General features: G+C 39.0%; 1 protein-coding gene across 2 annotated transcripts in view; it reads right to left on the bottom strand.

Annotated features, from left to right (window-relative positions):
* Nucleotides 1-686: 686 nt before the first annotated feature.
* Nucleotides 687-13,613, bottom strand: part of XPOT (exportin for tRNA) — a 55,017-nt gene continuing 42,090 nt past the window's right edge. For both annotated transcript variants that reach the window (XM_090042437.1, XM_090042438.1), the window contains 8 exons: nt 12,675-12,960; nt 10,356-10,545; nt 7,769-7,885; nt 7,575-7,690; nt 7,200-7,247; nt 3,957-4,028; nt 3,049-3,105; nt 687-1,386 (listed from right to left, as the gene is read on the bottom strand). In XM_090042437.1, the coding sequence (XP_089898563.1) occupies nt 1,360-1,386; nt 3,049-3,105; nt 3,957-4,028; nt 7,200-7,247; nt 7,575-7,690; nt 7,769-7,885; nt 10,356-10,545; nt 12,675-12,960 (913 nt within the window). In that variant the 3' untranslated portion in view covers nt 687-1,359. The remainder of the gene's footprint in view (nt 1,387-3,048; nt 3,106-3,956; nt 4,029-7,199; nt 7,248-7,574; nt 7,691-7,768; nt 7,886-10,355; nt 10,546-12,674; nt 12,961-13,613) is intronic.

Here is a 13,613-nt window from a genome sequence, read left to right as displayed (position 1 = left end):
AAGTAGTAAACCAGGGATGCTTCAAGCTTAGCCAAGGAAACCATAAAATCTTGTCTAAGGGCAGCTCCAATCTTTCTATCAGTTGCATATTTTTGAAAGAAAGTTTCTTTGGTTGGAATTGTTATATGCTAGAGATGCCACAATTGTGACTTTTGGTATTTCTATTATGACATTTATTGATTCTTGATCTTATTGTGCCTTCATTGCTTACCTTTGACGAGAGTTTCCTATTCCTCCCTAACCACATTGACAAAGGATATTTGCAGCATAAAGTTGTGATAGAAAGGAGTGGAGTTGTGTAGGAACCAAGGAGTTTGTGACTCACTTCAGTATTTGTGGAAGAATATATGGCTAAGAATACTTAATAGTCACTAGGCAGAAACAGCTTGATGGAGGCACTGACAAACAAGACAAAACCACAAAAAAACCCAACCCCCCCCCACACCCAACAGAAATAAACATCACAATTATTAACTTGGCCCTAGTTGGGACAAAAGTACATATGAATACAACTGTATAAGAACTGGAAGGTACAAAACAAAATAGGAATAGCCACTGGTGCCACTCAAAGACATTTTAATGAAGACATTTTTTGCTTAGTTCACCCACATGCAACACTGAGGCTTATTTGGATCTTACCACTTAGACAAGTTATCTATGAAGCACCAGATCTTGAACAAGAGGAATATGCAGAAGCCATAGAAAATACCTAGAGACCCAACACAATGATTCAAAGACTTGCAGCTTTCACTACATAAATTTTCTTTTATTTTTTTTTATAAAAAGGTAGAATCAGATGTATTTTTAAGCTAAATCATTTATTAAACCAATTTTATAGATATATATAATTTATCATTAAGACAACTCCAATGAAATGACTATCTACAAAAATGAGTTTGATTGCTTTATTTTTCATGTCATCATACATGAACAACTGAAATATGTATCTTATGAAAACATGTAATTTATTATTTTAAAAAATGTACACAGTTTAATAACCACTGCTATGGTCTTAGAAGGGATTTTTACATTTAATTACAAAAATAAAAACAAAATATTTCATTGCTGTATTTGTTACAGCATAAACATAAATCATCCTATACAAAGTAAAAGGTGTTGGTGCAGGCATGAAGGCAACTTTTCATGTTGTCACATACCTTGCATGTTTCCAAAATGCAGAAGTTGGGGCATATTCTTTTGCATTTTTTACACAAAGGCTAAAATAATGTTCCATTGTAAGCACAAAGTAACATCATTAAAAACAAAACCAGTTTGAATGGCACAAAAGTTAGCATTTTTATAAATTAATAACTGACTTCCTGATTATGAAAACAGGTACATGAGATTCCAGTATTTTCCTTAGGGCTTTGCTCGCTGAAAGAATACCTATTAAAAAAATGGCAGATTTTATTAAAGATTGAGGAAACATAGATTATACATATTTACAGTATAGTTAAGGTTAGTCAGTATGTATTCAACATTTTAACTTTAGGGAGATTATTTCAAATCCCTATAGCTGTGCACTTATTCCAAGTTATGAACAATAAAAAAAATTAACTGTCACTATAACCACTCTATAAACCCTCCAACAATTTAATAGATATTGTAGGGTTGTCTGTCTCCGTCTCCCTTCCCTTCTGCTTTCCCATTTTTTTCGTAGATTCTTTAACAGCTTTTTGTACTAAGATGTGTGCCTTTTTTGTCAGTACCACCAATTTTCCTGACCAGGAATTGAGCACCCCCTCTTTCTAGTCTGTATTTGAAATATTGTATTAAGTATGCATTTTCAGTTTTCAAAGCATGTAAGTTTAATATCTCCCATCACACGTCAGTAAAATATCCAGCTGAAATATTAAAACTTTTTTTTTTTGTTAATCTAGCATGGGGGTGCTCAATCCCTGGCCTGTAGAAATTCATTGGTGGTACTGACAAAAAAAAATGTATGTCACATGTCTTAGTAAAAAAGCTTTTAGAGGATCTTAAAAAAAAGGAAAGCAAAAGGGGAGGGAGGGAGGGAATGGGGGGAAGGCGGAAAGGAAAGGAAAGGAAAGGAAAGGAAAGGAGAAGGCAGGAGGAAGAGGAAGAACCACCCTACAGTATCTATTAAGTTGCTGGAGAGGTTACAGTGGTTGTAGTGACAGTACTTTTTCATACTGTTCATAACTTGGAATCAGGGAGCATAGCTATATAAAAACCTCTAGGTGGGCACAGCAATTAAATGAAACAAAGCAGTGATTTTTCAGTATTCAGGCTGTTCTTCCTCAAAAGAGACTGATTTCAGTCCTCACTTAGCATCAAAAAAATGCAGCTGGAAGAGATCCTCAAAAGGTCATCTAGACCAGGTCTGTCAAACTTCCAGCCCAGCTACTGCAGCTGCTGCATTGGTGCAGCTCCAGAACCCGGGAGGAAGGGGGTGTGAAAAGCAAAGTCTGAACAAAACAGAGCAGTCATTTGCAAGAGACACTCCTATTAATACAACTCGGTATACTATTAGGTCTGGCAAAAAAAAAAAAAAAAAAAAAAGAGACAGAGAGAACACTACTGACTCATTTAGCTTGCAGTCTTCCATAAATCTAGAAGTCCTTGTCTGCAAGCCTGACTAGTCATTCCCCAAATTTGTATTTGGGCATATGACTGTTCTGTCACAAATACACCTTGCACTTGTCCTTACTCAATTTCATTTGATCAATTCTGGACCATTTTTCCAGTTTAAGGTTGTTCTGAATTCCTAGTTCTAACTTGTAAGAAGTATATGCAACTATCCAGCTTGGTGTCCTCTGCAAACTATGAAGATATTAAAACAGTATCAGACTCAGGGTAGACCCATGGGTAACCTTATTCAATACCTTCTTCCAATTAGACAGAGCTATTTATGATTTTTTTTTTTTAGCATGATTCATTTAACAGTACTTTCATCCTTATGTTTGTAGTTCATAAGAAATGTAGAATCAGTCTATTCTTAAGTTACAGGACCAGGGATATGTTTTAAGCCTATTTTCAAATCACCACCATGAGTTAAGTCAATGCATGTTATTTTCAAAATCTTACCTTTAAGTAATTTTTAAAAACTTTAGCATCAGGTTGCTGAAGCGCTTGACAAAACTCCTGGAAATGAACAAAGATTAAAATATGTAAATACTGTAGATAGATGAGTAAGACTAAATGCTTGAGATGCATTAAGAATACTTAGAAGGGAGTAATAAAATGTACATTTCACGCATAACTGATGTTTATTCCCTTTTTTTGGTTTGTTTTTTGAGTTTTTTAGTCATGGACTCACTGGGACCCTGGCTCTGTTTCAGTTGCCAGTAATGTCAATTTTCCTTTTATCAATGCCAATACAACATGGACGGATATATTGGTGCACATCTACTTAATATTTATGTATTGTTTTAGTAGCCTATTCAGAAAAAAGCTAGTTACTCAAAGTTTCTCGTTTCTTCAGAGTTGGCTGGGCCAACTATGTACACTAAACTGACGATCTGTGGGAGGAGTTCTGTGGTGAGGTGCTTTAAGTATTCAGCACAGCATCAGTTAAGTTGCTGCAAACTCATATCCTGCCCCTCCCTTCCCAAACTGTGATTAGTAACTCATTTTTTGTTTTGATGGATCAATAGTGTCCCACCTTCCAGCCCTTTATGCCTGGATCTGGTCTCACAGCAGTGCAATCTGGCATGCAGGGCCATATCACCACTTCTAGAGTGCCTGAAATTTTGGCAGCAGGGGAGTGGCAATTAATGCCGCCACCTCTCCCTGACTGCCAAAGCCAGATGACACTGTTCCACAGGCCAGGGGTTGAGCAACCCTGTGCTACATAACAAAAAAACATTTTAATATTGCAACTGTATATTTTACTGAAGTGTGATAGGAGATATTAAACTTACTAACATGCTTTGAAAACTGAAAATGCATACTTAATGCATTATTTCAAATATAAATGGGAAAAAGGTTCCTACCTGGATTATTTCAGGAGCTACCTGCAGGGAAGGCAGATACTCTTGCTGAAGATACTGAATACATTCAGGACCCTAGGGATAACAAGTACACACATAAAGCAAACCAACGTTTTATTCAAAAACCAAATGTGGTCTTGTAAAATTAAGGGGAAAAAGGGTGCTGGAAGTATGCTTTATGATACAGAGGAAATAACAGATGATTTGTTTTGGCCTTTAAACAGAGAAGGTATGCATACCTACAGTGTTCCATGTAGTAAAGTTTCATAGCAATAATATAGAAGTGTAACATGAAAGATTTCTCCAGGTTTCAGCATCCCTTATGAGCCTAAAGGACTCCATTATATTTATTTGTTGCACTGAAGAAAATTATTCTTTAAAAAAGAAAGCTTGGCTAAATTAAAGCTGCAGAAATCAAATACTGCTCAAGCCAATTAACTAATGGAAATTAGCTCCTTCATTTATTACCAACATTACAAAATATGACAAAACTCATTCTTTAAGCATTCAGAGGGAGCGTGCACCAACAATTTTGTCATTCTAGCTCAGGGCTGTCCAACCTTTTTGAATGTGGGGCTGGATCACGAACTTTTAAATCACTCAGTGCACCGGCGAGCCATATTCAAAGACTTCACAGGAAGTGGTATCACATCAGGAAGTGATGTCATGTGACTTTTGACAATAATGAAGTTACAGGAAGTGACAATGAAATGAATCTGGAAATGTGCCTAGGGAAGCTGTGGTTTTCAGAAAGTATGTATGTTTTGTATGCTTAGGAACAGGACATCCTTTTTCTGTGCAGGGGGTTGGACTAGATTAGGGCTACCCAGCTGACTACCTGCAGGCCACATGTGGCCCACAAAGGGCCAGGATGTCATCCACAGTCTACATGGAGTCTGCAAGCAGTTAAGTATATAGGGCATGGGCCTGGGCAGCCACCTCTCCCACTGCTGTGCAAGGGGGAAAGGCCAGGGGGGGTGGGAGGAGGGGTCCATGTCCTGCAAATTAGCCTGCATGGCTGAGGATGGGGGTCTGCATGCTGCTGGAGCAGCCCATGCAGTGAGGAGGTCCTAGGGGCCCAACCCCACAGCGTGCAGCCTGTGCAACACATGCTGGTGTTATCTGGGGCCCACAGCCTCACCAGATCTGAACAGCCCTGGACTAGCCTATCCTTGGAGATCCTTTACTAACTTGATCATGGTCATTGTGGTGAATTAAATAGAAATTGTAAGCATATACTGCAGAGATGTGGAAGAGATCTCAAGGATAAGCTAGTTCAGGCTGTCCAGCTCTGGCAAGGCTGTGGGCCCCAGATGACACCAGCACGTATTGCACAGGCTGCACGCTGTGGGGGTGGGCCCCTAGGACTCCCTCACTGCATGGGCTGCTTCAGCAGCATGCAGACCCCCATCTTCAGCCATGCAGGCTACATTAGCAGAACATGAACTGCCAAGGAGGCAACTGGAGGTAGGAGCGCCTCTTGGCCGGGCTCCTCCTGCCTCCCGCCCAGCCTTGCTCCAGCAACCGCATGCCCACAGCCCCGGCCTGGCTCCGAGGCGCCCCCAGCTCCATACGGGAACTTCCCTCGCACCTCTGTCCACCACACACGCAGGCAGGGTGCGGGCCATGCTGCAGCTCCCCCCGCCATGCACCAGGGGCAAGGGGCAGAGCCAGAGAAGAAGCTGCACACGCCGTCCCCAGCTCATCTAATCAGGCACGGCTGGGGCAGCAGTGGCAGAACCCGGCTCACTGATGAGCACAGCCCTGCGGGGGTAAGCAGCTCCCCTCCCCTCCCCTCGCTGCTGGCTGGGGCCCGCAGGCCGGCTTGCCTGGCTGCTGCTGCGGTGGCTCCGCACTCCGCCACGGCAGCTGTGCTGTCGCGGTTCTGCGGGCCAGATAAAATGGCTTGGCAAGCCACACGTTGGACAATCCTGAGCCGTGTTGTTTTTTTGGTTTTTTTTAAGTTGTTGCTACCTAGTAGAAACATTGGTTTGATGAATGGTTAATGAACTGGGCATCCAAATATATCTCCATCTCCAGGGGTACTGCTAATCTTTTCTGTTATCTACTAAAATTATGTAGTTTTTACTGGAAGAAACAGCATTTAGGTCACTGAATTCTTGGCAACAAGAAAGAAGGAAATATTCAAGATATTTGTTTTTCCAATGTTTGCGAAGTACCAAAGGTACCTTGTAGGTACAGGAACAAGATGCATTTGGCCAACTAGCAGAGGCAGAAAGAGCTAAGTGGTTTCATAAAGATTCACTAGTTCTGTTATTACAACTTGGCATTCAATTTTGCTTGAAGCAAAAGGAATGCAATCCAGACAGTTCTCCTGTAAGCTATGACAGTTCTCCAGTGCTAAGAGTTTTTGAAAAGATGGCCAAAACCCCTCGTTTTTGGCCACAGTGGACAACTATACACAAGGGAGCTCTGCTCCCACATGTGCAAAACAGCACATGTTGGAGCAGACTCGATTGCGTCAGTTGTGAGTCTGCTGGAGTGTACTAATTAGCACGCTCCAGCAGCCTCCGTGTCACGTATATTCAGAGTCCCGGCATTTTAAAAGTGGCAGCAGGGGCACCATTGAATGAGCTTTAAAGTGCCCCTGCTGCCATTTTGAAGTGTGGGATGCTGAGTACATGTAATGCTGCAGGTGCTTTAATTAGAGCCGCTCTCAGAGCCACTCCAATTTAAGTGCCCTCCCTGGGGCGTATGTATAGACGCCCCAAGGCACGCAAATGTGTTTGCATGTGTGCACACACATTCACAGAATGCTGACCTGTTAATAGAGACTATTCAGTTTTTATACTATTTTTTTTAATAATGTAATAATTTTAAGTGAAGAGATCTTTCACATATAGATTACCACAGAATAGAACTTTAAAATGCTGAAAGCAAAGAATCTAAGTTAGTATTTGTGAAACAGAAAAATGAATTTTACAAGACAGTGATTATGCTGAATTTAGGAAAATGTCTGAATTAGTATAGTATTAATATATAAAACAGGATGGCTAATGTATTTTGCAATTCATTGCAACAGGTTACTTTTGTGAATTTCTGTGGACCCAATGATCTTGTGGAGTCCTTTCCAATCCTAAATGTCTATGAAATCTATTACATTTCCCTAGTTTTAGATTTTCCTTTAGTCTAAAAAACACTTTCACAACCTTCAGGATTATTTTAAATTTTGAGGATTCTCCCTTAGGATACATTTAGTTTACAATAAATTTTAGAAATTCTTACCCTTTTGAGATGAATTGTTTTTAAAGTTACTGCACATTCTGATAAAGCCTGCAAAAAAATTACTAGGATTAACACAAATTTAAGATTAAAGTACAGACAAGTGTTTGAATATTAAATTATTGTACTATTACTTTACACCAGGGGACTCAGTCCTGCAGTTCTCTCAAATCAGCCTGAAATAAGTGCAGGTGGCTTGCAGAAATCAGTACCAAGTCTCATCCTCCCCTCCCCCAAGCCCCTCATCTAGTTTTTTTGTGTTTGATATAAAGTCAACAAAAATCAATGCTTTGATGTTGTATGCATTTTTCAGCTTTAAGCCGCTGCTAAATATGAGGGAAGTAAAGGTTCTATACTTAACCAACAAAAGGTATATACCAATACTGTCTGTGCATCTGCCAAGTCAAATGTTTGTTTTAAAGGTGCCAAGAAACATGCAGGAACAATGTGTTTGTAGACAAAGTCTGCAAAACCCACTGGTCCATCTTTGCCTCCTGGAAAAAAAAAAGCAGTAGTCAGTATTTTACTTTCTAAACACTTGTGAAATCAGAAAGCCATCAATGCAACCTTACCCCAAAGCTCTACCAACTTTGAAAGAATAATAAAGCAAGTTTTCTGTGCAATAGGATCTGGATATTCCACTGCTCCTTGAATGATAGTGAACAATATTCGCTCCACATTCTCTGCGCCTATAATAAATTACAGAAAATTGGATTCTTAAAAAATAAACTCAGCTGTGAGTGAATAGCTAATTGTCTGTAATTGAAGAAATGTGATTTCTGAATTACGGAATCAGATTTTAAAAGTTATATTCTCAATACACAAAACATTACTGTAGAAGAGTATCTCAAATATTCTGTGAACTTAAAAACGGGCATCTATGGCATTTTTTTTAAAACTGTAATAGAGCACTTATAAAGCTTCACAATTTTGCCAGGCCACCAATAAAATGTTTCTGGATGAAAGAAATCAGATTCTGAACTGCAGAGATAGCCATAAATTAAAATTCATTTTGGGTTTTGGCACAACTGAAGTTAATATAGTCACTGGCAAAGAGATAGATGAAAAATAGGAATTTGATTCATCTTGACAAATACTGCTGTGACCAATTCTGTGGGTGTCTGATAGAATGCCTATAAAATCTTCTGTATTTTTTCCCTTGCAAGTAATCTGCTAAAGTCTATATTTTTGTAGAGCTTTATAAATCAGCAAAAACACTGGGAGTGGGATGTTTCCACAGAAGGGATTAATCTATCAACTGAAAAAACTTCCCAGAATCAAAAACAAATGTTCTTTAACTAAACATTACAGGAGAGGTGGGAGTGGGGAGGGAGAAAAAAAAAATGTCTCAATACTTTAAACTGATACATGTGTCTAAGAACTAGTCACAGCTGCATGAGACCAGGACAATTAATCTAGGGAGTGAGGACAGAAGGACGAATCATGAAAGCTGTCATTATCCTAGTATTTTGTCTTTCTAAAGGGTATTTGCATACATTTATTTACCAGAGCGAACATTCAATAGCTACCAATCTGCCCTCTACAATTAACAAAGAAAAACTGCCATGCTCTATCATGTCAAGCACTCTGCTGCAGGATTTGGTTGGTAGCAAATATTCAGAGGAAGGTGCAATAAGTCTCAGGGAGCAGCTTGCTTACAGGCAGAGCATCTCCCTCTACCCCACTGAGTCACTGTTTTATACCCTAGATCATGAGCATCTTGGAAACCATAGAAGTTTTATCTTTGGAAGTATCTAATCATTTTTGCAATCCTAAGACACTTGGCCTCAATGCTGGTTCAAGACAAGTTCCTGAAGTTATTAAATTTGGTACCTAAAACTGTATTTCCTTATGCTTGACTGTCCTTAAATAAAAGAAGGAAAAAATATCACGAACTCAAGGTTTTACCTTCTCTATTTTATTTGTTCTGTTATCCCTCTATACAGGCTTAGTTTCCCATCCAAACTGAACATGTCTAGTCTAATCTTTCTATGCTCTTCATATGAAATTGTGCCTCATCATCACTTTTGTTACCCATTTGTTTTCTTTGAGACAGACTGACTACAGCTGAGCACAGTAATCCAGGAACCAAAATAAGGGCATTAAAGTATTTGCTGGCCTATTATTTACGTATTCTAATGTTTTAGACCCTCTAACTTCTGATGCACACTGAGTGAAAGTCTCTGTTGATGCCCCACAACAGCACCCAGCTCTCTCCCCTTCACTGCAAACTTATACGGCTATTTAAAAACTGCAATGTTTGTGGGGTCCATTTTTTCCCTTGCAACAGAAACGGAGATACAGTTATGTTTCAGTGCGTTTCCCATATATACTCAGCTTTATATGGTAACTTCAAAATACCTCAGTCGTTTGCTAAATATGATGCCGCGTGCAAGTTTCCCACCTCACTTAGTTAATTACTCAACGATCAGTTCCTTCACACATTTTTGGCATAGACTTTTATAGCCTCGCTTACATAAAATTTCATATTTTTGTTACTTTTCTCAAATGTCTCAATATTTCCTTCCATTACAGCTTCAAACAGCCTGACTCTGCATTGAGTCAACAAGACATCTGACATTTTCAGTAACAAGCAGCCCAAACTTTGTACTAGCTGTTAAGGGTGGTGCAAAGAGGCTGGTTAGGTATCTAGGGAGTTATATGGAGACTTTGTCCTCAGAAGAAAGAGGAGACCGAGGGAACAGCAAGGGTAACCAAGGAAGAAGGAGCAGCCATAGCTCCTGTCCACTTAAGTGCACAGATAGTGAACTATAGCCTCTGCTGGCAAACACGAAAAAGTGCATGTATACCAGCACAACGTTATCTACCTATAACAAAGTATTCCATATAATGATTTCTCTGAAGTATGGCCAATGACTTGACCATATTATCTGCATTTCCAGTGAAATAAAGATTTATAATGGGGCTGTACTATTTATCTGACATTACAACAACATATTGACAAAATAACTAAAAATGAAAGTATTCACATATTTTCATTAGAAACACTGCAGACATCTTTAGTCAAAATTAAGTGCAGCTCATTTACAATAAATATTGCTATAATTTAGAAGAATTGCACTAGTGTTGACTTTGGAAAATAAAACTGTTTGCTATATAAATGTTATTTATAGTACGTTTTCAAAAGCGATTGCTCACCCTGATTAGCTATGACTTCACTCATACCACTGCCAGTGACTGTCTGTAAGAAGGCAAAATAACTCCTCCGTAACATTTGCTTTTCTAGAGCAGCAGACTGGTCATTTTCTTCTGCTGGACGGAGCAACACTTCAAAAATAGCATGAAGTAGCGGCATAAACATTTGCTGCAGAAATGGAGAAACCTGGGTCTGGAGAAGTAGAAAACACATTATAAACTAATCATTCATTAATTACAAAGATTGAATACCTGAAAATTAAAGATCAGTTACAAAAGGGGAAAAAAAAATCACCACAATTCTTAACTTTTGGTGTAATTTTCAGCATGTGGATATACCATACATAGTGATACACACACACACAAAATTATATACCTATGGATCCATTTATTCTAGAGCTACTATAATATTTTCTCCATATTTACACTAGTGAAAGTATTCAATCCCTGCTTCAGATCTAGAAAGCAGGCATTATACCCACAGAAAAAGGGGAAACAATCCTAGACTTGCAATAGCCCAAGCAACATTTATTTTAAAATTCTGGAAGACCTCAAAGTGATGGATTTCAAAACGTGGCAACTTGAGAAAATCTGTTTTCTGTTACCTTCAGAGATGTGTTAAAGTCGACAGTGCCCTTTCAACCCTTCAAACTTTCACCTTCCCTCTTCCTTGAAGAAAGCCTAATAGATAAACTCGAAATCAGAAGGTTACCCAGATTTCTTCAAATTTGGCAGTTTTATAAACTGATGTGACCGTTTGTCAGAAGAACAGACATTTTCATAAACTGTTAAACTGACCTTGTGGGAATGCAAGTGTCACGTTCGTATTTTTCTTATAGTGAGTAGTCCATAAGATACAGGTGTAAGGCAATCCCTATTTACTCTCTGCCATGGCAATTTACTTCCCTCCACCTTATAGTGAATTACCTTCAGTGTCAGTGTCAATTGTGAAGCAGCTAAGGAGATATGTTATAGTATGAAGAAAGTTTTTCCTTCCCCAGCTTCTCAAAAAGTTCACATTCCTTCTCCACCAGTGCAGAGAGTAGAATCCCCAGTAGTGCCCCAGTGCCCAAATGTCTCAGGTGACGGTGGTTGTGCCATATCACCACATTAGCTCACCAACCACACTATATTCTCTTTAGCATATTTAGGTTTCTAACGGTTGTTCAGCATATTTCAGAAGAAACCCTCAACTGAAAGATAGGTTTGAAGATTTCCATGTACCACAGCTTCTGAAACATTTCTGTGAGGATCAATTTCTGTAGGTAAATCCAGAATTAAGTCCTATCCTAGTCATAATTATATATTAATGTAGCAACTGAACATGGGAAAGCTGTAGGTTGACAAGACAACTTAAAAAAAGCACATGAATTAACAAGACTAAAAAAAGCCAATGTGTGACCAACCAGCTCTTGAAAAAGCCATGGTTTAAGAATTTCTACTATACAAAAGTATAAGAATGTGAGACTCATGCTGAACATATACGTATACAACTTCCCAAACAGTGTTGCTCCAAAGACATGTTATCTAGGTTTAAGAACGCTGTATTTGTGTATATCTCTTGTAAAGCAGAGCAACCAGCACATACTTTTGGTAAAATAATATTATACCTTGCTCTTGTAAACCAGTGTTTTTCCCTATATATTACACACCTAGTGGTGTAACTAGGGCAGGGGAACCAAGGCAGCTGTGCCAGGCATAGACTGGCAGGGAGGATGGGAATGGACACAACAGCTGCTGCTGATGTGCAATTGCAAGTGGCAGCAGCAACTGGAAGTCACTGCTGCCCCTGAGCATAGCACCTGCTGTGGACACCCAGCTTCACTATTACACCTCTGCAGACACCACCATGTTCAAAAAAGCATGCATACCTGTACATTATGCCTGTACGTACCTGTAAATTTCGCTATAAAAGAAAGAAGATTCACTTAAAGACAATTTAACAAAGCTTAACTGACATTTAAAAAAAGAATTTAGCAGATATACTTCTTGCCTATTCACCTTGACTTTATAATTGAAAACAGACTATCCTTATATCAATATATGAAGTTTGCTTTTAAGTAGTAAAATACCAAAATATACAGGCTGTAAATACAATTATATTTTTGATGCTTTTTTGGATTATTACAGTCAAAATACTCATAATATAAATTCTTGTGTATTGAGCAATTTTCTTCCTAAGACTACTATTTCCTACAGAAAAATCCTTCAAAGCTGAAAACAGAACTTAAAGTGGTTTTCTTCACATATTACTAACCCTTTTGCTAGAGCTAAAAGCAAGTTTAGTAACGCCCTAATCCATAAACTGTTAAAGAAACATACCTTGAACTTAGCTGTTATTTGATTTATGAGAGGAATGAATTCTTGAAGATCTTTTGCTTCACAATCTTTAAGCATATGTTCTGAGGCGGAAGGGATGAATGGAAGAACTTCTTCTTCTAAGCAAATAATCATGCGATGAAGGAAAGTGCGGACGCCACTTCTGAGAACTTCTTTCTGTAAGGGACAGCTGAGAGCTGGCAAAAATGTCTGTAAGCAGTCCAGATATACTTCAGAGCAGCCACACTGTTTTACTGTCTGCTTGTTGCTGAACGCTTTGCTGGTTCGGCTGTGCAACAAAAGTAAGGAGTCACTTGAGTTACCCACTAGTTCATGTTCCAAAAACAAAAGGAAATTAAGACATCTAGAATAAATCATACTGTAAAAGCTTAACACAGCTTGCATGTACTCTCCAAAAATACTGGATGCCCTGATAAAGCAAAACCTAGAAAATATTTAGCATTCCCACCACCAAACATCAAATATAATTTACTTCATGCCAAGTCTCAGTGCTCTGTTCCTTTAAGTCTGAATGAATTTCCTGTTCACAAGTAACAGAGAGGCTGAGGGAACTGGGTTAATTTATTTTGGAGAAGAAAAGGACTGAAAGTGGATTTAATAGCAGCCTTCGACTACCTGAAGGGAGATATGAAAGAGGATGGAGCTAGACCGTTCTCAGAGGTGGCAGATAACAGAACAAAGAGTAACAGTCTCCAGTTGCAGCAAGAGAAGTTTAGGTTAGATATTACAAAGAATTTTCTCACTAGGAGGGTAGTAAAACACTGGAACAGGTTACCCAGAGAGCTGGTGGAATCTCTATCCTTGGAGGTTTTCAAGACCTGGCTAGACAAAGCTTTGGTTGGGATGATCTAGTTGGGGATGCTCCTGCTTTGAGCAGGCCATGGGACTAGATCAGGGGTGGGCAATTATTTCAGGTGGAAG

Source organism: Crocodylus siamensis, chromosome 4 (genome assembly GCF_052110815.1).
Source record: "Crocodylus siamensis isolate JL-2025a chromosome 4, ASM5211081v1, whole genome shotgun sequence".
Lineage (NCBI taxonomy): Eukaryota > Metazoa > Chordata > Crocodylia > Crocodylidae > Crocodylus > Crocodylus siamensis.
Note: the sequence above shows the minus strand (reverse complement) of the source record. Positions and strands in the feature narration are given on the sequence as shown.